This window comes from Pan paniscus, chromosome 5 (genome assembly GCF_029289425.2).
Source record: "Pan paniscus chromosome 5, NHGRI_mPanPan1-v2.0_pri, whole genome shotgun sequence".
Classification (NCBI taxonomy): domain Eukaryota; kingdom Metazoa; phylum Chordata; class Mammalia; order Primates; family Hominidae; genus Pan; species Pan paniscus.
This window is the reverse complement of record NC_073254.2, coordinates 103673164-103699087: the sequence shown is the minus strand read 5'-3', so window position 1 is coordinate 103699087 and position 25924 is coordinate 103673164. Positions and strand designations below refer to the sequence as shown.

Genomic DNA, 25924 nt, shown 5'->3' with positions numbered 1-25924 from the left:
TTATGGTTACTCAAAGGTAACATTTCCAATTTGGTTTGGTCAGGTGTAGCCTCGTTCCTGGATTCTTTTAGGCCTGAATTGATTTTATTCACATTGTATTTGACTTCATACAGTTGAAATCTTTTTACAGATTCTTATTTGTACCAGAAAAATCCATACTTAAACTGATTGACTGAGAGGAATCACATCTAAGCACTTGATTCCCACTTTATTTATGGATCTCAGGAAAAAAATCAGCCTTTTATAAATATTTGATTTAAAACATTTAATATTAATATAAAAATTAAAGTAAGTGCTTCATAATGCTCAAAGCTGCAAAGAGTTGGTTTTAAATACCATGCCCTCCTGTACCAAACTATCAGCATAAAATTTTCAAAAAGTTTAAGACATGCCTTGTACAACTATAGGAGCAACAGAAATAAAAGACTTAGTAACTCACTAATGAGGAAACCAGCAAGATGATAAAGCTGTCTCAAAGAACATTTTGAGGAACTGAGTATTTATAGGTATTTTAAAAGGAATGTTAGAATAAGATGGCTAGGTTAGATAGAAAGCTGTTAATGTCCTATAGGGTAATAAAAATCATAGCCTTGAGGTTATCTTTTCTCCCATACAGAGATTATTTGCATCACTAGCAGACAAGATCTGTAACAACATAACATTGCAGAACCAGAGCCTTTAGTGCACAATAATAACTAAGTCAAATGAAGTTATATTTCTCTAAATAATTGAATGTCCTTTGGTGGTCTTGTTAAACAGTGTGTCAGTATAACATCAAAAGTCCTATCTGTAATCTCTTGATCTCATTTCCAAGTTATTTTGGTAACAAAAATAAGAGAAAGATAACCAGTTCTGAAATAATGTTGCTAACTATAAATAAGAACATTTAAAATGTTGGCACGTTTCCATTTTAAATATGTAAACCTTATCCTATATTGAAATGTTCAACTCCTAAGGCTACAGCTATCAATTTTTAAAATAAAATTGTTCTCTCAGCTTTATTTAACTTTATTAAATTTCGATTGGTAAAGGAAAATATTGCTGAAGAGATTTTATAAGGGCATTCTTTTTTACTCTTGTTTTTATTCTGAGCTTCATCACTGATTATTTTAATTTGCTAATAATTTATTTTCATTACCATATTGTCTTTGTTAGAACTTTAATGAATAAACAGTGAAACTGTAAACTAGTCCCTTTTCCATATTCCCTGGCATGAAACTGAAGATAAATTTTATCTTTTTTAAAAAAATTTTGGCACTAAAAGAATGCCAAATAAATAAAAGGAAAAAAAAAGGTGAAATTTTGTTGAATTGCAATATAACATTTTTATTCATTTTCATCTCTAAATACTTTTTGCTAAGACATATAATATTGTAAGGAATTGATTGTAATAACCAATTTTATTAGAATACATTTTAGCCTTTAAAGTTAGAAATATGTAACTATTGATGATTGAAACATTAACATATCATTGGACATAAAAAGAGAAAGCAGAGCAGTATGGTTTTAGCCAGGGCTGTACTATATGGACAATGTAGATCATGCATTGCTCAAAGGCAGGGCAAGGGGGCTGAAATCCAGCCAGAACTCTGTAGTCACGCTGTGAGCCTTTCTCATTATCCTTGAGAAAGAGATGCTTTACTTTTTCTAATCTGTCTCACTACAGGGAGTACCTTTTTTTTTCTTCTTTTTAAGATATTATAGCTTTTATTTTAGAATATAGCTTTTATTTTATTTTCAAATTTTAGCCATAAGACAGTAAAACGAACTCACTGGTTTACCAAAGACAGTTGGATTAAAAAAACTGAGTACAGTGGCTCATGCATGTAGCTTCTGAGGAGGCTGAGATGAGAATCTCACTTAAGCCCAGTAGTTAAGAGTCCAGCCTGAGCAACATAGTGAGATCCTTTCTCAAAAAAAAAGAAAAAAAAATCACAAAAAAGGCAGTTGGATCCAAATTATATTTCTGAGAAAATGGGGCTTGTTCACATGGCTAAACATCAGTTGTCCCAATAGGTAAGCTAATGGGCCAGAATTTGGGGTAAAGCAGTTTCCATAGTAGTTTGATTTTAAAAGCATATTTTTATGCTTTTTTCAGTTATTTTAAATGACTATAAGGTTAAAGTTTTTTTGATAAACACATAAGATTAATTTTACAATAAAAACTAAGATAGCTCTCAAGTTACAATGAAAGCTAATATTGATTGAGTGCTCCTGTGACAAGTACTATGCTGGTCATCACTACACTTATACAAGAAAGGTACTATCTTTAACCTGTTTAAAATGATAAATATGTGAAAACCATGTAAACTTTCTTATTTCTTTCTTTTTTAACTTTAAGTTCTGGGATACACGTGCAGAATGTTTGTTACATAGGTATACATGTGCCATGGTGGTTTGCTGCACCTATCAACCAGTTATCTAGGTTTTAAGCTCCGCATGCATTACGTATTTGTCCTAATGCTGTCCCTCTCCTTGCCCCAGGGAGTACGTTTTTATAATTAGTACAAAGGCACCTTATAGGGCCTGATGTTCACCTTTTGATGATTAGACAGCACTTTGGCCTCAACAAAACATCTACAACTGCAACATTTCATAGCAATAGAAAAGTCAGCTTTGGGGGGAAATGCTAATAAAGAAATTCTCTAATTTCTAAGCAAAATAGTAAAAATTATAAGACTTTAAGAAATTGAAATAAACTTCTACAATTTGCCCAGTGGATACCCAGTCATGGTTGAAGGTGATGCTAAATTGTAACAGATATGTGTTTGTTCATTTGACTAAGCAAAAAAATAAAATTGTTTTCTCAATATTGTTTGATAAGATCAAGCCACTTCTATTATTGAAGCATATTTGAATTCTGTATAACTAGGCAGTAAATTATAAACTGTAAAACTCTGTAAGCCTAATTGGTTGGTCTCATTTCCAAGGACCATAGCCACTTCAAATGTCTCTAAATTTTTCTTGGGGGTTATAGGTACCAACACACATTTTTATTTCAGGGGACACATTGTAATGATAGCATTTTTTTTCCTGTTGGTGTAAAGCAACCAAATTTTAGCAAATTTATTTTAGTAAATTTAATTTAAATTGTGCATGTAAGATTTGGCATTTCTACAGGCTGGTGATGAACCCAATTGGCTGAAAGAATACAGAGGATTTTTTAAATCCTCATCTTTGGCTCCCTAATAGAGTGTTTTTTATTTTCTTCATAGTAAATTCATGTTGCAGAAGCACAAATAAGTGTGTGTTGTGTGTCTGTATATTTTAGACATGAGAAAACAGTTTTACACATGCTTAAAGTGAAATTTTTACTTTTTTTGAGAAATATGGGATTACTGCCAGAATTTATTAGAATTAAAATTATCTACCAACATGTATTTGAAAGCTAATCAATATTATGTGATCATATGACTCTGATATCTTCATGTATAAGGTTAGCTACAGCACAAGTAGTTTTGTGACCCATTTGCTTGTTAATAAAATCTGAAGTACATGTCTAAAGGTGAAACTTGGTCTAGAGGATCTCTAGGTCCCTTCTAGCTTAAAAGTTCCATGATAATAGGTAGTGCATTTATTTTTTAATTGCAAATGGTGTAGAAGACACATAAAGCTAAGGTTTTTTTAGTTAGTGCCTTATCTGGCTTGGACATTGGTATGGTTGCATGTTTCAACTTTAGCTCTTATTTATTCATATGCTGCCATGTAATGGACATCGGTAGACCTTTTGGGAGAGGGTGAGTAAAGCTTTGTTTTTAAACTTCCATTTTGACAGACTTCTGTGTGTAACAACTGTCCTTATTTTGATCATTTGGAGTCTGGTATATCTTTTGTCTTTTGCTTTTCTTCTCTCTGTTTGCTCTCTGTCTCTGGTGAAATATAGATTCTTTGGCTGCACTTTCCTCTGTTCCCTCTGAAGCACAGATTTCAGATCCATTTGCACCAGAACCTACCCCTCCTACTACAACTGCTGAAATTGCAACTGCCTCAGCTTCTGCCTCCACTACTACAACTGTTACTGCTGTCACTGCTGAAGTGGATCTCTTTGGAGGTTAGTTAGTCTCGCTGCTACTTTCATTTTCCTTTCAGGATTGCTAAAATTACTTGGGAGTTAAGGTCTTTAAAATTTTTTCCGTTATGTAACAGCATGTCAGAGTGTTTAAGTACTTTTTCAATGTTTATTCATGTATATTTATCTTCACTAAATTCATCAACTTTCTCGTCACTTAATTTTAGTAATTTTATAGCAGAGATTGCAATGCATCAGGCCCATTTGATTTTCACGTTTTTTAACATTAGAATTCATGTTGCTACCTTCAGAACTCCTGCCTTTAGGTTCCTGCTCTCCAGTGTCTGTATAAAAGTGGTACCAGAGCTCTCTGTCACCTGTAGCTTTTTGGCCAGATTAGAACTAGCCCAGAGAATATTTGGGGAATGTAGGAGGAGCAACACTGGCCTAAGTTATTTCTTAATGTTTAGGGCAAAAAATAATCTAAGAGTAATTCAAGTTTGGAAGCCTCTGAAGAGAGTTTAGGAATGTGCCTGTTTTTACAGCTTTAAGTTTGTTCTGTCCAAATAAAAACTTGGATCATCTTTGGTTTTGGAACTCTGAGAAAACATCTGAAGCAGCACTTGAAAGGCTGATTGAAAACAGATTTAAGTCAGTCTTTGAAATGATTGTCTAAAAATATGCTTTCCGTGGAAATGTAAATTCTGACCCACTATAATATGCCTGGACCTGATGAGCCATGTGAAGCCAGTTTATTCATATATGTATCCCCATCTGTGTGGTACCAATGTCCACACCTAAAGAAGTTCTCATATCAAATACATACGTCAAGTGATGTTATAGTCATTATAGTTTTGTGTATCTTCATTACCATATAACATCTTTCCTAGGGCATTTTGAGAATATGGTAAAGAAATTGGAGGAAGAAAATGGTGAAAGCAAGAGAGATTTGGCAGGCTTTGGTGTAATCAATATGTACCCCTGGGAACATACATTTAACACACTGTCACCTACCACTCTGCTACATGCCATGCTCCAGTCTCTAAGGTTGGCCAACATCATCCAAGACAAGGAGCACTCCACTAGACACAGCATTGTTGCCACTGCTACACAAAAGACATTTTCTGCTGCCTTGCTGTCCATTCCTATGGAACAGGAGAAACCTGTTTGTAAAAGAGTAGGAGAGAAAGGATTGCAGACCCTTGAATAAAGAGTCACCCATGGTCTGGCACAGTGGCTCACATCTGTAATACTAGTACTTTGGGAGGCCAAGTTGGAGAATTGCTTGAGCTCAGGAGTTTGAGACCAGCCTGGGCAATATAGTGAGACCTTGTCTCTGCAAAATAATTAAAAGCTAGCTAGTTGTGGTGGCAAGCACCTGTAGTCCAAGCTACTTGGGAGACTGAGGCAGGAGGATTGCTTGAGCCCAGGAAGTGGAGGTTACAGTGAGCCTGATCACGCCACTGCACTTTAGCCTAGGTGACAGAGCAAGGCCTTGTCTCAAAAATTAAATTAAATTAAAAAGAGTCACCCACTATAGAGGGTTAGGTTTTCATTTATGCCCCTATATCCTTTGAAACCAAAAATTTAAATTTTAGCTTACATTTATAAAATCAACTTCCTCTTCCTTCCACAAATCTAAATCAGGTGGTAAATAGAGTTTGTCAAAGTTGTTTAGGCCTGACTAAAGGTAAGCCTCTTGACCTCCTTTGGCCTCAGTTCTCCCATCTATACAATTGGAAACTTGGTCTAGAAGATCTCTAAAGTCCTTCTAGCTTGAAAGTTCCATAATAATAATAGGTAATACACTTAGTAAATGTTTTAATTTAAAATGTATCCTTCCCCCACCCTCTGTTATTGATGTAGCTATGGGTAGTTTCTCATAGGCTTGTGTTAACAGAAAAAAAGTAAGGAAAATATGGACAGGATGCATAATAATTTTGTGCTGAAACATTTCTACACCTTAGCTGTTTAGATTTTTTGTTTTCAGTCCACTTATAAGGAGTTGATTACCTCAAAGAAATCAATCAATTCTATCTTACTTCCTGCATAGCCCTCTAGAATAATAAAGACTAAGATATTTCTTTGAAATATTCTTCATGCCATTATGCTGTTTTTGTTTGTCATTTATTTCTGTTTCGACTATATTCATCAAGTGGAAAAATCTGTATGTTTAGAAAATTTTCATGATGGCATTCTTTGTAACTTTAAATATAAGCTTAAAGGATGAGTACTGCAGAGAATCATGCAACTTAATGTCAAAGAATGAGACTTTTCTTGTGATTTTATCAATATCCTTTCCAGTCATCTGGCTGAGAAATGAGTGCACAATGACAATTACATCTGAAAATTACATCATGATTATTTTATTGATCTGTATAGTTCGATAAATTGTCTCCTGGCTTCTGATAGCTATACAATTTCCATCCTTTATGTTCAGGAGTCTATATATGTCATTATCTGTTTTGTGATTTTCAGTGATTTTCTGTAATTTCTTTCATGCCTTCATTGGTTTTTAAGAAATTATTTGGAGATTTAATTTTTAGTAAAAACCTAAGCTAAAATCTCTTTGGCCATTTTGTGTGGCCATTTTTTAAATATTTTGTCTCTCTACAATGGGTAAGTGGTAGAACTCTAGAATAATCAGAAAACCAGTTATGTTTTGTTTAACACAGCATAACTTTACAACTTTAAAACATGCCTTTTTGAGGTCCTATGCAATATGTACAGCAACTAAGTAGATTTCTTTAGAAATAAAGCTTAATGGATTTTAATTTCAGAAGGATGGCTATTTAATTTCATCCCTATCAAATATTAAAACTGTTAATGTATTTTAGTACTATATTTAAATTACAAATTTAAAAAATAGTAAATTTTTGTGATTTTTAACAGAAATATTCTGATTGATACACAAGTAATGTTTTAGTCCTTTCAATGTAGGTAGTTCATGTAAGTCATTAAAAAATTTTTGTCAGCTACATTTATTAAATGCTTCATTTTTTAAAGTGAACTTTTAAGAAATGAGATCTTCTTTTTATGATCATGCAGAACAGGATTGCAAGGGCAGTGTTACGCCTTTAAAATTTAGGAAAATTTATAAATATTGAAAAAAATAAAAGGCAAAATCCTTAAAAATAACCTATTTTTATATTGATGCAAATTTTACTGACAATAGCACATTGATTTGAACAACACAGGGTTTTTCTAAATACTAGAATGCTAAATTGATGCTAATTCCTCTGCACACCAACAAGGATACCCTTTCAATCAAATGTGTCAATTTGTGAGCAAACCTTCATGAGGTTAGTAGTCTGCAAACATTAAACCAAGTGACTGGAAAACCAAAGAACTTACCTCACAAGCCTCATCACATTGGGTACATGTTGGTCAAAAAACTAAGTTAACCAACCTTCCTTAAAACCAATAATTAAACACTTTCAACTAGATTTCATGTAAGAGCCTTATAACCTGGGACCTTTGGGGACAAAGAGGAACCAGAATGTGACATTTGGGCTGTTGAGAACAATTGGAACCTTTGTGCTGAGTGTGTGATTTAAGATGGCTTATGTGGCCAAAGTAGATGGGGAGAATAGGTCAGGCTGAGGGAAACAACAGCTCTTAGATTTGAGAGAGGTAGTCATATGATAAAAAGTTTGAGAGGAAAATTCTGTCTTAGAGTACTGGAAGGGGAAAAAAGACTAGTCTGCAGCAGTCAGCTCAGTTTATGGATTAAGGCCTAGACTGAGTCCATAATTGAAGAACAGCAGGAGCACGCATTTCTAGGAAATAGAGCTGGTTGAAAAACTGACAGAATGTAGAAATTAACTGCAAATGGGTAACATGAAAAGGAGAACTGAACTGGAAATAACTTTAGTTTGCAATACTGGAAAGATAATGCTGCCATTTATAATGAAAAAACTAGATATTTTTAAAAGTTTTGTTTATTTTTTAACAAATTCAAATTTTATCTCTCACAGTTCTGGTGGCTGACTGAGCTCAGCTGGGCAGTTCTCACTCAAGGTCTCTTTTGTGGCTGCAGTCAGACAGTGATTGGGCCTGGTACCATCTGGACACTCATTCATGTCTCCTTCAGGGCTAGGAAGATTCAAACAGCTGGGGATGGGAGCAGCTGCAGCTCCTACCTTTAAGAAAATTTCTGACAGGTGTAGATGAGTTAAGTTGATAATATTTAGTTTCAAGTAACGAGAAGAATTAAAAGGAGATATCTTGCTGACAAGGGGATTTTTTAAAACCCTCTTCTAAGGATGTAGCTATAACAATATGGGCTTTATCTCCTTACACATAAGTGATAACCTAAAGGGGTCAGCCCATAAATATCTATTTGATCCCTGGCACTAATGTAACTGATGTTTATTCAATTATAAAGAAGGGAGTAATATAATAGAATGAGGCATATTTCATAAAAAATGCAGTACAGTGGCTAAACACATAAAGCTCAGACAGCTCTGAGCCAAATCCTAACTCTGCCATTTTCTTGCTGTGTAACTTTAGTCATCAGACTTTTTTAAAAAAATAATTTTTAATTGAAAAAGTATATACATATATATATATAATGTACAACATGATGTTTTGAAGTATGTATACATTGTGGAATGGCTAAGTTGAGCTAATCAACATATATGCATTACCTCACTTATTTTTTGTGATGAGAACACACACGCTTTAAGCTTTGGTTGTGTTATCTAACAGACTGGAGACAGTAGAACCTAAATCACAAGATTGTTACAGATAAATTTAATAATGGCAATATATATGACTGCTATGTGTTTCTACTCTTTGCAATATTATTAGCCTCAGTTCCAAATTTTATAGGAACAAAAAAAAATAAAACAACTGACTTGACTCATGGCAAAATATTTACAGCCCTCCCAACATCTTTTCATACTTCTCTTACATTCTTCTGCCCTGCTCGTAGAGGGTGTGTTGCTCTAAGTCCTGAAGTATAGTATCCTTAACATGGCATTTAGAAAGTAGGCCTACTCTATCCCTTGATGTATTCTTCATTCTTTAGTTTTATTTATTTGGCCTCTCAGCTGACCTGACACTCAAAACCTATGTTCCTGGCCGGGCATAGTGCTGTAGGCCTGTAATCCCAGTCCGTGAGGAGGCTGAGGCCAGAGGATCACTTGAGACCAGTAGTTCAAAGCTATAGTGAGCTATGATATTGCCACTGCACTCCAGCCTGGGCAACAGAGCAAGACTCTGTCTCTAATAATAAATAAATTGAACATATATTTCCTCAGTATAACAAAGAGGAACAATCAGATCAGATTAATCCATAAGATATGAATAACTGATGTCCTGTTGTCCCTTCTAGGGATATTTGTGATTTGGTAAAGGGCCTTTTAACAAAGTAAGTATCTAGTTTAATGTTTGTTATTCCACATAAAACTAGAACTCTGCATTACTAAAGAGTGTTTCATACTCAGTTTGGGACATGCCAGGTCAAACTGAGAAACAAGTATCTTGACAGTAGCATGTCCTAGAGCCTAATATACTAAGTAAATCACCAAGGAAGAGCATGTACTGTGTAGCCCTTCCCAAGTATATATGACATGTTATTTTCATGACTGAAGGAACAGTGTTCCAGGAAACATGAGTAGATATTGCGGAAGACAGTATTTGGGGATGGAAAGTCTAGCAGGTAAGTGACAGGTTCTAGGTGGGTGCTGGTCTCCACTCTCCAGGGTTTTCTTCTCCTAAGCCTGTCATGTTTATCATGGCTTGATTCCTTCTGTACTTTTGAAACTATAGCATCTCTATGCAAGCTCAAAGACTTCTTACCTTAACTAACATTGTTGGTAGAAACACACTGGGAAGCATCTGTATACATCGGCCATTTGTAAAATGGGCATTTATAAACTGTGGCTGCTCGTATGTTAATGATATTCTATAAATAATAATACACTTATAGTCTTAAAATGTGAAACTATTGTTTTAATCTGTTGAAAATAGATTATTTTCCAAATAACTAGAAAAATATAATTGCATTATGGTGTCATACCCTATTTTTATCTCTTTATGTCTTTAAAATAAGTTATTGGTTATGTTTGAAAATGCTTTTCAAGGATAGTGAAGACTTAACACTTAGGAATGCTTAGTAAACTTAGTAAGAGTGTTTCATACTCTTTCATACTTGGTAAACCTTAGTAAACTTAACACTTAGGAATGCTTAGTAAACCTTAGTAAAATTATTGGTTATGTTTGAAAATGCTTTTCAAGGATAGTGAAGACAACACTTAGGAATGCTTAGTAAACCTTTCATGTTAACACTGTAATTTTGCCTGTACTAGATTATAAAAAATCTTAAAACTAGAATTATTTACATTGCCATTGTATATTTAATTTTATTGGCATTAAAGAAGATATTATGTTTGCTAGAAACTATGAGACAGGGACATTTTAATAACAGTGAATCAGTGTTACCTGGACATGAAAGTTTAATGTCTTAAATTACATAATTAAAAATATTTTTTGTTTTAATTTTTACATCCATTAATTTCTAATGATACATAAAACATGCTTCTCAGAGCCCTTATACAATGAGAATCTCATTACCTTTTGGATCCTATTAGGCCTCAGCAGTATCAACACTGTATCACTTGCATGTTAACTAACATGAAGGTGTGCAAAGAATAATTGTTTTGTGACCACCAACAGTGCATGGGCCATAAAAATGCATTTTAAAAAATTCATGTTGTATAAGGGAGCCTTCTTCACAATTTAACTTGGTTCTTTTACTATATTTTCTTCTCTTTTTATTCTTTTAATTTCTGCTGTTTTAAAAACCGCACCCAAGATGCCTTTGCAGCTTCTCCTGGGGAGGCCCCTGCAGCATCCGAAGGGGCCGCCGCACCAGCTACCCCAACCCCTGTAGCAGCAGCACTTGATGCATGTTCAGGAAATGGTGGGTTTAAAGTCATTAGCCAGTCTGTTATTCTTCTGTCCTAATGTAAAACCCCCGTAGTTAGAAGAGGCCATATGTTTTTCTAATTTTACTTTCTTCTGAGTGTAAAGTATCATTCATCATAACTAAATAAATAATGCCAGCATTTAAAACATTAAGACAATGAAGTACATACTTATCAAAATTGACAATTTCTTAAGATTGACAATTTTTGTCAGTGCAAGTATGCTGTCTTAATGTTTTTTTTTCTAATGCTATATTGTACTCTTTTGTAACATTGAGTTCAAATATATTGGCATGTTTTAATGAATTTTCAAAGCTACCAGATTGACCAAATAAAGTGAAGATTTGAAGGATAGCAATCTCTGATCCTAGACTGTAGGTTAATCTTACGGCACTTTGCAAAATGCTTTAGTTTGCTAACTTGTGGTACCTACTAAGTTTTCCTTTTTCTTTAGAAAAACATCCTAATCACTAACCCCTGCCAGTAGGATAGTAGTTAAATCCAAGGAGCCTCACACCTAGCTAGTGTGTAAATATCTGTATAAGGTGTCTCTTGCCATAGTTATGATGCTGTCTCTTGTCTCTTTCCTTACTGATGCTGTGTGTGTCTCCACTTTCCTTTCCAAAAGACCCCTTTGCCCCATCTGAAGGTAGTGCAGAGGCTGCACCTGAGCTGGACCTCTTTGCAATGAAGCCACCTGAGACCAGTGTTCCTGTAGTTACCCCTACAGCTAGCACAGCCCCTCCGGTTCCCGCAACTGCTCCTTCTCCTGCTCCTGCCATTGCAGCTGCTGCTGCTGCCACTACTGCTGCCACCGCCGCTGCCACCACCACTACCACCACCTCCGCTGCCACCGCCACCACTGCTCCTCCTGCTCTAGATATCTTTGGTGGTAATTTTTTGTTATTGTTGTCGACCTCTTTCCGTCTAGTGGATTGAATTCTGATCCTTGAGATGTACTGCATGAAGACTGTGTAATTAAATGGTTCTCTAGAAACCATTTGCTGCTTAATTCAGAGTTCTTCAAAGTGCTAATTCAGGACTGGGAAGTGATGCTGTGTCAGGCTTATTGTTCAAGTTGAGTAAAGGCATGTGTGTTCTTGGTCTTAGATTTATTTGAGTCCACTCCTGAAGTTGCTGCAGCGCCTAAGCCAGATGCTGCTCCTAGCATAGACCTGTTTAGTACAGGTAAAACCAAAGCAACCCTTTTTTTTCACTTTAGTTTCTTAGATGTTTTCCTGATTAAGCTCTTTGTACTCACCTGTGATAATGCATTTGTTAGATTTTTGACTTTGATTTCAGCTTTCTACTACTTACCTCTGCTTGGTTTTGGTTTGTTTCACTTTTGGAAGATGCTTTCTCCTCTCCACCACAAGGGGCCTCTCCTGTGCCTGAGAGTTCTCTCACTGCTGACCTCTTATCTGGTGAGTGCTTTGCCAAGGTCAGGACTTCAGAGATGTCTTGTGGAAGTAATGCATAGAGAGAAGGATATAACATGTGGGTTTTTCTTGAGTTCTTTTAAATTTAAAATGTACTTGAAAAGAAAAACTCACTCTTGGGACCATCATCAACCGTTGAGGGTTAATATTTCAAATTTAAGGCTAGTGAAAATTTTTTTCACACTGAAACCTCTGACCTCAAGGAGTCAATTTTATTTTGTTCTGGAGAGCATGTATTTTAAAATCCGTTTGCTTTTCCTTAACTGTTAAGATTGTCTACAGTCTTTCTGCCTGGAGTGAACCATGAAATCCCAAGATGCCATTTGTCAAGGCTCATGGTTTTCTTTTCCCTTGGGTGACATGCACTTTTTCCTGTCTGTGCTTCACTGCAGTGGATGCATTTGCAGCACCATCTCCTGCAACCACTGCCTCGCCAGCAAAGGTGGATTCTTCAGGGGTCATAGACCTTTTTGGGGGTGCGTATTTCTCCTCCATCAACACTTAAGGAATCTTTTTTTCTTCAGAATAATTTTTAGATCTATTTTATTATATTTCATCATTTTTTCTTTAGGCTATATAAAATTCTGTCTCTTAAATGTAAACTTAAGTTTTTAAGATCATTTTCATTTCTTCGTCATCATCATCTTCATCCTCATCATTTCATCATAACTTTCAGTGCATGACCTAACAAAACACATAATTTTTCACTTGGTGTTTTCAACTTTTTGTTCTTCATCCTAATGTAGAATTACCTGACTGGAATTTCCTTCAACTGTTCTTCCTTGGTGATCCTGATCTGTTGGCTAAATCAACATCTCTAAGTTCTTAAAAGCCAAATAAACATGACCTATTAATAGATAATTTAGAAATGAAAACAAGCCAGTTAAAACTGAAAGCATAAGTCTAGATGTTGTACATTATTCTGTAGGTTTATTTATAATGTTTTGCTATCCTTACAAAGAGTTAGAAGGATTGGAAAATGTGTTGCTGATTTAAATATATTTCCCTCTTCCTTTATGCGTTATCTGAGGGCAGGAAGATGTACTGAATTAGCTCTTGAGCTTAAATACTATCCTTAGAAAGCTTAACCCACATTGAGTACCTCCTGTACATTGAAGCATCATGGACATTCCATGATGCGTACATGAGGAATACAAAGATATTGCAGTGTCTGACATTTAAGGGCTCAAGACTTGTGTCAGATAAACACTAAACCTTGACATGTAGGTACAAATCATATTGCTGCTCCTTGAATTAAGTTTAATTTTTTAAACATTTAATAGAATTCTAAATGGAAAAATTCTGTTTTATTACCTTTAGGTAAAAAGTTTAAAACCTTGCTTCTGTTTTGACAGATGACAGGGTTTAGTCCAAAAATTTTATTCTTAGAAAAAAAAAAGAATTCCCTTAATCTTACAAAGAGGTATTAGTTGTTAATATTTTAGAACTCTTTTTGAGAGAATAAACCGGTCAGAGCATAATTCAATTCATGTGATCATTTCACACACCCACAAAAGACAAGCTCACTGTACACTGTCATGTCTCTGCATTTCTCTACATAATACTTAAATTACTTACTATACTTACTTTTTACACTTTCTTACTTTTCCGCTGCACAATGGATAACGGATAGATGCGTTTGGAAGTAGTGCTTCTGAACCCCAACCTGCATCTCAGGCTGCTTCTAGTTCATCAGCATCGGCAGACCTACTAGCTGGTAATTAAATTAAAATGGTATTTTGTAGAAGTTAAATTTGGATATATTTTTATAAGTAACAATTATAAAAATTACATAAATTGCAGGGTGCATGTTTTCTTTTTCTTTCAAGACATAAAATTGAGGGAGGGGACAAGTATTCAAAAACTGACTGTTGGGTACTATGCTTATTACTTGGGTGACAGGATCAATCATACCCCAAACTTCAGCATCTCATAGTACACCCATGTAACAAATCTGTACTTGCCCCCCCAAATCTAAAACAAAATTGAAATTGTTTTTAAAAAATAATTTTAAAAGACATGAAATTGAAAATTCAGTCATTGTATGATAGAAGTTTGATTATTTCTCAGGGTCTTAAAGTTGCAGCTGTATACAAGCCACCTTTGTGGCTTCTTGTATGCTCCAAATCTGCCTTATTTTCAGCCAACATGTTTCCTTTAGATTATTTAAAAGGTAATGTGCTTATGTAACAATTTTTGTCTTGTAATGTCTATGCCCATCTTTTTTTAAAGGAAGTTGTGGGGAAATGTACCATGATGTTTGAAAATAGATTTCGTAATATATGAATCACTCCAGGAGAAACTGTTACAGACTCCTACCATTGGGTCAAAACTGCTATTACATAGACCACTGTTTTTGTTTTTTGTTTTTTGTTTTTTAACAAGCTGATCATTTTTCTATGTGAAAACTCATGGGGTGATCTCAGCTCAACAGGGTCATAGTGTGAAATAGATTGGTACAGTTTGCCTTGGATTACTGCTTGTGGCCCAAGTAGTATATATAGAATAAAAGGAAACAGTTCAAGGACTCAAAAATAGTGAAAGCCAAGTATTGGTCTTCCTTGGGAACAAGACAAAGTGTGTGCTTAGTGATAGCCTTGACCTAGAAATTATTATTTTCATAAGCAAAGCATTATGAAAGACCAGTTGCAAGACCACAGTAGTAAGTTTAAGTTCAGATTATTAGTCAAACTCACAAGACATTGTTGGCTTACCTTACTCTGATTTTACTTAGACGGGTACATAACAGGAAGCACAACAGTAGTTTCACAGCGGACTCAGTCACTCAGATGCAGCTTCTGAGGCCCCTCCACAGTCACCACAAGGGATGAATTTTGGTCCTAAGGTTGACAAGGGGCTGACGAGAGCATGGGTCACATCACCACTGGGAAGCTGCCATGCATGTCTGAAGTCTTGCATCTTAAATACCGTGCTAGTGCTAGCCATGTAGACCTTGATAAAGCATATGAATAGTTCCCTTTTTTAGTGTGGATATAGCCCATAAAATTACAAGTTATACAATAAACAATCCTGGCACCAGGTACAGCAAGCTGAGGAACATTTATTCTTGGATTAGTAGTGAGTAATGGCAGATGCTAAAGGACCCTCATCAGCCTTCAGAGTTGTAGGAAGTTTGAGTTGAGGTCAAATCTCTCCTCAGGAAGCTAAAGCAGGTAGTCGTAGCCCAGCTGTTAACCTTTCCTTCCATCAGTAATTCAGACTGGCTATTTAACAGTCTTTCCCAGGGGCAATAGTTCTCTAGTGTCTTTCCCATCCTTTCCAGACTACTATGATGAAACATAACAGTCTTGCATGCTGAAACCACTCATACCAGTGACTACCACTAGGTATTTTCCTCAGCACTGAAGAACCAGGGCCCCACCATGATATTGCTGAGAACTTACGCTGAGAAGCTAGCATAAGAAATTTTAACTTACTTTTAATTTCCGTAGGGCTTAATTTTGGGGGCTAATTTTTCATATTTCCCTGTTTTCTTATAGAAAAATATTTCTCACCCTTGTTCAAGTATCAAAACATAAGGAAGTCATATTCTCACTAAAGAACATCATGGAATATTTGGAAGTTGCAGAGATGATAAGAGGCAGTACACTTAACACAAACCACAGCTGGTTACTTGGAGAAATAAACTGCTAGTTTGCCTGGCTTTTATCCAGGCCTAGATATTCTTATATCAGCTTCCAATTGGCTACAGAAACTTTCAAACTCTTACTAAACCAATAAACTTCATACACATTTTGGGGGTTCAGCAATAAGATTTTAACATGCCACAGAAATAGCATAGTTTTAATGGCTATTTGAGGGATCATGACCTTGTTAACTTTAAAATGAGATTAGTGATTACAAACATTTTGCTTTGAAGTTATAATTAAGATTAAAACGGCCCATAAAATCAAATGTTCTGGCCTTTCACAGAAGCCTATGAATTCTTTCTTTCTCTCCTGGGTATCCCATCCCCTGCCACAGATCTCAAATGGGAATTTGAAGCCTACCAGACAGGAGCCTGGCAGAGCGGTCAGCCACTGTTGACCACCTCCAGTGCTACACAGCCACATTGTCTACTCCAGGATCCTCCTCCGTTGTGGCCTCTCTGTGTCCTCCAAGGCTAGAACCTGAGATACTGTGTTTCTCAAAGAGCCCAGGACACTAGAAACTGGAGCTGAAAGGCCTTTTCCTGTGGGAAAAGGGAGTGTTCCCATCCAATTCCAAGTTAGAAGTCAGTAACAGAGCCAAGAGATTTGACCTTGGGGGATGCAATAAGAATCTAAAAACACATCTAGAACAAGCCTGAAGGGGTTTGTCACCTGCTGCCAGGTGTAACTGCACATACCTGTGCCACAACTGCACAGCTTGGTATATGGACAGGTCCAGCAGGGGAAGTCTACAAAAAAAGTAAGTTAGTTCACTTTACAAAAAATAAAATTATTCAATTGTGTTGTCTATTCTGAAATCTTATTAAAATGGGGTAGAAAAGAGGAGAAAATCATCAATGAAAGTACCCAATGTCATCTACATAGGTTTCATTTACTGTACACTTTCCATTTCTTCTACTGCATCTTCTTGTAACTCTTTCAGTGATAGGCAAAGTTATATATTGTGTACACTTTCTTATTTCTCTCTTTTCTATTTAAATAAATTAATATTCAATGTAAATCAGTATAGATGAGTTTAATGTCTCATTTGCTTTCAAAACAGTTCTTGTAATTTAATGTATACATATGTCAGTGCCTGATTTATTTGGCACAATGTGAAATATTATTTCACCTTATATCCTGATATAAGGGGTTGGACACAGTGTCCCACAATCATAATCCCACCACTTTGGGAGGCCGAGATGGGCAGATCACTTGAAGTCAGGAGTTTGAGCCAGCCTGGCCAACATGGTGAAACCCTAATCTCTACTAAAAACAGAAAACAAAAATAAGCTAGCATAAGAAATTTTAACTTTTAATTTCCGTAGGGCTTAATTTTGGGGGCTAATTTTTCATACTTCCCTGTTTTCTTATAGAAAAATATTTCTCACTCTTGTTCAAGTATCAAAGCATAAGGAAGTCATATTCTCACTAAAGAACATCATGGAATATTAATATAATTCTATCCTGTGAACTAGGAGCAACTTTCCTAGCCAAAAACAAAAAAATGAAAAATGAAAAAAATTCTGCTAATAAACACAATATAAAACCACAGTCACATTTATATATGTAACCTAGCTGACAATTGGCTGTTTCTGAGTTTTCACAATTCTCGTACATTTTTATTTAATGCATATTAAGTAGGACAGATATTTGGGGCACTGTGTGTAGTAATTTGCAGTGAAGCTTAGCATTTGTATTATAGTTGTGTCTGTGTTTATTTGGGGGGAGGGATCAGCTAAGTCCACAGTCTATTGAAACTAAGAAGATTTTTTTAAAAAAATAAATAAATGAGCCTAGTCATACATAGCAAGCCCGCAAATATGATCAGAATCAAAGAGAGAGAAGAGAGAAAAAGATTCTCTAGAATCCTGTGATTGTCTTTAGTAATAAAACTGTTTTGAGAAAGAATGAAAAAGAAAAATAATATGCAGACACTGTCATGGGAGGTTTAGACTGTTCAAAGGGAACCTTGGTCACTGGACTAAGGACTCTTACCCCATGCCTAAGATTAGATTTTTTTGAGTGAATACATTTACATGTGAATCATAAAGATAAGGCAATAAATATATGATATAATTAAATTTTAAAATGATTTTAGAGATTTTAAATTAAACATTAAGAACCATTTTAAAATTGAGGCGAAAGCTTTGTTAAAAATTGGTATCATTTTGAAACTTGAAAACAAAGACTAACTAGACAGTCTTGAAAATGAACCTATCTATCATAAAAACTATTCTTCTGTATTCAAATTCAGTTTTAGAGCTGTCAGATAATACCAATTCCAGAATTAAACAGCACTTGAAATATTGCCTTAGTCTTCTTCTACCCCTTGAGTAAAAATTTTAAGGTGTTTGGTGCATGCAGTATAGTGAAATGATAAAAAATTCTGGAGAGGACAACTTCCAAAGAGGCCAGACTAGAAAAATCATTATCAAAATAATGAATAAAGGAAGGAATAATGGGGGTGGGGGGAAGCAGAGGGGAGAATCCATAGCAACAATGAGTAATTCTTTCCAAGCCATTGAGATTACTGGTAGGATACAGATATTATCCATATCTCAGGTAGCATCTGAATGAAAACTTGAAAGTTAAGTTTTTAAATAATAAAAGTAAATATTTCATACAGTGAAGAGTAAAGCTGTCAAACTCTGCTCAAAATATACCAACTGAAAATACAGATGTTTGAAAGCTAGAGGCAGACTACTGGATGACAAAGGTAAAAATGGACTGTTAAGGAAGTTAGGTGTGTTGAGGAATATGCCTAACATCTGAGGTTGGCATCGAGCAGGACAACAATGTTTTTCCATCATAGACACAATTTTAGGGTGACTGCACTATAAATCTGTACTAGTATAAGAGAATTTCACATCCTATCTTTAATTGCAAAGACAGGGGACTATATGGTCCAGCCTATGAGGCCCTTTGTAGTTTTGCATTTGTTCTCTTAACCACATTAATTGCTTAAAATGAGCCACAGAAGTCCTTGAACTGAATTTAAAATACAAACATGCCCAGTGTGGCATTAAAAAGTAACAATTTCCTATAAAAGGTAAAAGTCTACAGAGGATCAATTCTATCATCCTGTGTGGAAGTGTCTTTAGCAGTAGTTTTAAAATTGCACTCTTGTGGCCGGGCACGGTGGCTCATGCCTATGTAATCCCAGCACTTTGTGAGGCCGAGGCGGGCAGATCACAAGGTCAGGAGATCGAGACCATCCTGGCCAACATGGTGAAACCCCATCTCTACTAAAAATACAAAAATTAGCTGGGTGTAGTGGCACACGCCTGTAATCCCAGCTACTTGGGAGGCTGAGGCAGGAGAATGGCTTGAACCCAGGAGGCAGAGATTGCAGTGAGCCAAGATGGCGCCATTGCACTCCAGCCTGGTGACAGAGCGAGACTCCATCTCAAAAAGAAAAAAAAAAAAGAAAAAAAAATTGTACTCCTGCAACTGAAACAATATGATGTGTTAGATAGACTATGTAGACTATGACAGTCAGACTTGATATATCTGAATCAATAGAACTTCATTAAGAGTGTGGGCTACTCCCCTTTAGAATAACACATTCATAAGACTAATCATCTGTGATTAAAAAGCAGTGTATCAACAGATGGTTGAGTACCTGAAAACAGTTGGCTCTTCAGTTATAGTGTAGGACAGTTCAAATATGATTACAGGATGCACAAAAGCCTTACTCTGTTTCCAATTCCATTCCATAGAGCACCTTTCTTTTTTTTTTTTTTTTTTTTTTTTTTTTTAAGAAACAAGGTCACCCTCTGTTGCATAGGCTGGAGGGCATTGGTGTGAACATAGCTCACTGCAGCCTTGAACTGATGAGCTAAAGCAATCCTCCCACTTCAGCCTCCTGAGCAGCTGGGACTGCAGGCACATGCCATCATGCCCCCTGGCTAATTTATATATATTGATATATATAGATAGATATATAAAAATGAGGTCTTGCTATATTGACCAAGCTGGTCTCAAACTCCTGGCTTCAAGTGATCCTTCTGCCACAGCCTCCCCAAATGCTGAGATTACTGGCATGAACCACCATACCCACCTAAACGTCTTTCTTAATGTAAATTAGAACCACATAGAAAGATTAGTTGTTTAGGTTTTCCTAGTAACTCTATTCCAGGGCCCTAAAACTTTTCAGTTAGTTACCAGGAGGAATTCCTCAAACTCCTCATGAATGACTGTAATGTTCCTGTTTAGTTCTTCATTATAGCAATTATTTTTTTGAGATAATCAGTTGGTCCTTTTATATCACTTAATAGCTGTTTAATTATTCTAGGCTTGTGAGGGCACTTACTTCATAAGAACCGAGTATAATGGGAAAAAGTCATCCTGCCAGATCTCGACAATTTTATAAATGTATGGGAAGGTTACCACTACAGCATTTTTTCTGGATGTGAGAAAGAGGCTGTGTGGTACAGTGGCAAAGAATCCAGACTCTGGAGAATTCCTGTTTGGAATCCTGGATCTGCCATTTGCTTTCATATGACCTTAGACAAATTATCTAACATCTCTGACCTCAGCTTTCTCATCTTTGAACCTCATGGGGTTGTTATAAGGATTAGATAAGCTAATGTGTGTTTTAGATTGAACCATTTAAAACTGCTGATTTTCTAGGATCAAAACAGTCAAATATCAGCCATTCGTGTCGTTCATAGGGTTCACCCTAAAAAAGGAAACCTAGAACAGTGCCTGGCACTTGGTGAGCCCTGGGCCAATGTTGGCTTACCTTTAATTTTCTTAGAGAAGGCACTATTTTTTTTTTTCAGTGAACAGCTTTATTTATTCACCTATAGATGTGATCTTAGCATAAAGTAGAAATAGCACTAAGCAGAGTGTCCTAGGTAAATGCACTCTTTTTCCTCTTTTTACTGAATCTTACCAGTGTGTTAACTTCTCTTTGAGTCATTTCTTCTAGCCATGAGATGACAGGAAGGAATCAGATAATCCTGAAGCCCTTTCCATCACTAATATACTGTGATTCTAAAATAAATTGTCCTTTCCATGGCCAAGTTTTAAGAAGTCAAGAGTCAAGTTTTCTCCACATTCACCTATAGAAAGAGAATCACAACATAGAACAGTTGCCTAAATTTACCAGACAAATTCCAACTTGAGGTACGGGATAATGTTTTTTAAAAATCAACATTAATACAGTCACCAATCTTCCTAAAATCAAAATGGTCACATTCACAAAAATAATTACTTTTAACCTACCTTGGCTGGGCTAAGCTCTTACTGATTTAGAGAACGTCTTCTTCAGTAAAGAAAGTTATATGATACTTATGCCATTCAAATACTAAAATCACTTAAAGTAGCCATCGTGAACTGTAAAGATCATCTAATAAAAAACTTTTTTTCCAAATTAAAATTTTTTCATACACATGTGAGGAAAGCCTAAACCCACATCACTGTCAATTTCTAGGAATAACATAACTCAAACAGCATTGCCACCTGCTTTAGAAAATAGTAGATAATTTTAGTGGAAATCACTTTCAAAATTATAAATCGATTCTATGGAACGTAAACTTAAGGATGTTTTTTGAAACATTGTTTTTGCAAGCAGTTTGTGAAGAAGAGACAATGTGGCTGGATTTGAAAGGAATATATACTTAAACTTTATATAGGAATGACTTCTGGTAGTAATAAATTCTTTTATAATAGAATATCATCCAGTGTCTTGTTAAGAAATCACTTCCTTCAGAGGCTGTATATTTTTGTTCAGCAGCAATGCAGAGTGATCTCTGCTTCTGTTTCTGTCTGTTGATTGAGAGAAATGTTTTGCTTCCAGCCGTCAAATACTTAATCTGAGGTTGGATTACTTTACAGTAGTCTTTGATTTGTCCTCACCTTTTATATTCAAAAGTGTTCTTCATTTAATAAACATTAATTCAGTGTTTTAGGCACTGTGCAGGATATTAGTGGAAAAAACATGAAAAGAAGACACAGTTCCTGGCCTCAAAAAGCCATCTGGGGTTGGAGTCGGGGCAGTGGGGATAAATACATGTAATGAGAGTAGCAGGGGGCCATGTACCAGGTGCTGAGGATACTCGGCATGTATATGGGGATGTGGGTGGGGTGCAGCTGGTAGTGGGTAGCAGTGTGAGGGCAAGGAAGTCCTCCCAGAGCAGGCATCTGACACTGCGAGTGGCGGATCACAGCTGCAGCCTGCTTTGCTGCAGGGGCCAGTGAGTAGAGACAGAAGGACCTGATCACTATACGAAGGAATTCAAATTATATGAATTGAAAAATTATGGGAAGCTGATAGAAGATTTTGGAGAAGTAACTTTGTCAACATTTTCCACTTGGAAAGACCATTCTGGCTGCACTGTGAAGACTAGATTGGAGGAGATCTAGACTAGAGACAGGATGCCATCCCACTCCGTGACTGTTCATGAATCCAGAGAGCAGGGTTGCGGGGGCCTGCACTGGTGGTAACAGCAGTGGGGCTAGAACATGTATGATAGATGTTAAAGATTTGATATGAATTTTTATGATTTGTTTTGCATTTTATTATAATTTGCAGTAAACATTTTCTAGAAACCGGATATTATGATTTGAAGAAACATAAAATTTCAATGTAATGAGACTGTCTGAATTTTAAACCTAGTGATACCTTATTTGTTTATATACTCCATTGTAATAATAGATTTGCTTGCCATAGTTTCTCTTAATAAGGGTATACTTGTGTGCTATCTTATTTCTAATTGAATTAAATCTCTCAATGCATGTCAGATTTCAAAATATTATGCTTGAACAACTTTTCAGAAATGAGCTTCTCTGTTTCACTGACTGCTAATCAACATGCAATCAATTCCTTTTCAGTTTTCTATAACTTTTTAAATTCTGTTTTTATGGCCTTTACCCACCTTTATGTTATTTCTGCTTGTTTTTTTGGAACTTTTTTTTCAGGATTTGGGGGTTCTTTCATGGCGCCTTCCCCATCTCCAGTGACTCCAGCTCAGAATAACCTGCTACAGCCCAATTTTGAGGCAGCTTTTGGGACAACGCCTTCAACTTCCAGCAGCAGCTCCTTTGATCCATCAGGTGAGGCAGTGACTTTCAAACATTCTTTTCATGTGTCCTGGTAACAAAAAAAAGTACTACCTAAGGTTAGTATGCTATCAGGAAATTTACAACAAGCAAATATTGAGTGATAATTTGGTTTATAAAACGTTAATAAATCTCATTCAGTAACTTAAATTAAAATTTATAGTACACATTGGTATCCATAAGAATAACCTGCAATCCTTTCTCTGTTTCTGTTTATTTTTAGCAGAAATCTAACTTAACCTGCACACCATCTATTTGCATGAGCTTACATGCACATGGTTTAGAGATGGTTAAAGAAAAACAGATACTTTGTACTAAATCTTTGTACAGTGTTTGAATATGTGAACACTCCCACTGCTGTTGCTTACATCCTCTGAAGCCTGCATGGCCCTCAGTTTTATGAAGTTGAGACACAAATAGTATTCTTTGCCTGCCTTTAACCTTTCATCACTGCTGTCATTTTGTTTGTATTCTCTTCCATTCTACTCTTCCCATGCTGGGTCCTTACTACAAATTTTCACTTGGTGAGTTTTTGGCAATTAAATGTGTTTCAGAAACACCCTAAATAAATCCTCTGCCTGACAATTTGGTTGCTTCTATTGCCAGTGCCTAGTTGAATGCTGTCATTTTTCACTTTAAAATTATTGTATAGTAGTTGTTATGGTAGATATGCATAGTTTTTTGATAAAATTTTACAACTACAAAGTTTTTGACATAGATAACATATTAGCAACATCTTATGCAAATGCTATGTGTCTGCATTTTGAATGGACTTTATGTATTCTAGGAACTGAACAATTAGTAACTTATTTGGTGATCAGGAGCCATCAATGATGCATTTGATCCCTAATACTTAAAATAGTATTTAATTTACTTATGCCCTTAGAGTTACAACCAGAAATGATTGCTCTAATGAGTGAGAAAAAAATCAAAATTATTACTTTTGAAACGTGATCAACTTTTTCAGGTACCTATTACTAGATGCTGACTGTTAGATGTTATTTTGTTTTCTAATTTCGTAGGAAACCAAGAGATGCATTATTTTCTCATTTAAGAATTATTTTTAAGGTAAACATTTTAGGTTTTCAGAGTAAATTATTTAGATTTCACCATAAAGCACATTGGAAGTCTTTTCACTATTTTCTTGAATAAGAGCAACAATGGCAATATTGAATGCCTGTATAAAGCAAGCATTATAATAAACCCATGACATGTATCACCTAATTTAATGTTTACAACAAAGCCATGTATTGGTCATACTCTCCCCATTTACAGATGAGAAAACTAAAAAGCTCAGAGAGTAACTTTCTTAAAGTCATGTAGCCAGTGAGTCATGCAGCTGAATTGAAGCCCAGTTCTGGCTGCGAAGTCTGTGTTCATTCCTGTACATTATACAGATTTTTTTCCATCCTTGTTCATGTTCATTAGTATTTTCATACTTTATGAGTAGACATATGTCGACATGTTCTTCTTGGTGTTACAGTCATGAAAAGTGTGAATTACTTGCCTTCTTTTATAAGATTTTATATTCACTTGTTTCCATAGTATCAAAAGAGAGTTTTACTTTAATTTCGCATATGATCTTTTTTTGTTTTCAATTATTCTGAACCTAGTCTATTTGATTTCCAGTGTTTGATGGTCTAGGTGATCTTTTGATGCCAACCATGGCACCAGCTGGGCAGCCTGCACCTGTCTCAATGGTACCACCTAGTCCTGCAATGGCAGCCAGCAAAGCCCTTGGAAGTGATCTTGATTCATCTCTTGCCAGCTTAGTAGGCAGTGAGTAATCTAGTTTTTTTTTTTTTAACTGAAGCATATGTGAATTGTTTTTTGTTTCTCTCTCTCTCTCTCTCATCTCATATGTTTTGTTTCTGGACTCTCTTATGGGTGAGTATGGCAGGGAGGGAATAGAAATACTTAGTGCTTTACCCAGTGCAGGTCCTTGGAAGGCAAACAGTTCCTATGCCATTGGCTCACGAGCAATACCCATGTCATTTTAGTCTAAATTATTAAAGGTATAATCAGGGAGCATATACAAGTATGAAACCAAGTGTATTATGTGTAAAAAGCACTTAACTTTCCATTTCATTTGGAAATAAGAACATAGGGTAACTTACATGAAGTATAGTATCTTTATAAATTGAGTATCCAACTGAGTTTCAGTCATTTGTTCAACAAATATTTATTGAATACCAAGCATTCTTCCAGGCTCTAGAGACAAGCCAGTGAGCAAAACAGATAAAAATGTCTGTACTTATGGCACTTAGGAAGGGCAGACACAAACTTTAAAATAAATAAATTCTATAGTGTGATAGATCATAAGTTCCATGGAGAAAAAACACAACAGACAAAGGAGAGCTGGGAGTGCTACAGGGTAGGAGTTAGAGTAAGCCTCAACAAGAAGGTAAAATTTGAGCAAAGATTTTGAAGGGAAAGGGGTAAACTATGTGATGATCTAAAGAAGGACATCTGCAGGAAAATGAAATAGTCAGTGCAAAGGCTTTGAGGCAGAAGTTTGCCTGGCAGATTCAAGGGACATCCAGGAGATGAGTGGCTAGAGCTGAGTGGGTAAAGGAGAGAGTCCTAGGGAGGAGGGCAGCTATTATAAAGATCGACCTTTGCTCTTAATTCTGAATTTTGTATTCATGTGAATGGGTTTACCACTGTAGATACGTAATATTATTCAAGGTAGTATCAAAAGTTTAGCAAATCACAGATACAGACTTCTTTACCTGTGAATTTGCCTGTGGACATACATTTTGTTTTCCATTCCTTCCCTGTGATTTGAGCAACCATGAAAATACTTTTATGACACCCGGGCAGAGG

The 25924-nt window shown here is 35.8% G+C and overlaps 1 protein-coding gene across 13 annotated transcripts in view; it reads left to right on the top strand.

Annotated features, from left to right (window-relative positions):
* Positions 1 to 25924, top strand: part of SNAP91 (synaptosome associated protein 91) — a 158703-nt gene that overhangs the window by 105967 nt on the left and 26812 nt on the right. For 6 of the 13 annotated variants that reach the window (XM_057302559.2, XM_057302556.2, XM_057302560.2 and 3 more), the window contains exons 14-23: positions 3723 to 3737; positions 3884 to 4051; positions 10830 to 10937; positions 11570 to 11833; positions 12052 to 12129; positions 12294 to 12365; positions 12773 to 12856; positions 14014 to 14097; positions 22958 to 23092; positions 24743 to 24877. In XM_057302559.2, the coding sequence (XP_057158542.2) occupies positions 3723 to 3737; positions 3884 to 4051; positions 10830 to 10937; positions 11570 to 11833; positions 12052 to 12129; positions 12294 to 12365; positions 12773 to 12856; positions 14014 to 14097; positions 22958 to 23092; positions 24743 to 24877 (1143 nt within the window). Of the gene's footprint in view, positions 1 to 3722; positions 3738 to 3883; positions 4052 to 10829; positions 10938 to 11569; positions 11834 to 12051; positions 12130 to 12293; positions 12366 to 12772; positions 12857 to 14013; positions 14098 to 22957; positions 23093 to 24727; positions 24878 to 25924 lie in introns of all 13 variants that reach the window. The other 7 variants (XM_034962459.3, XM_034962455.4, XM_034962458.3 and 4 more) reach the window with 2 other exon arrangements.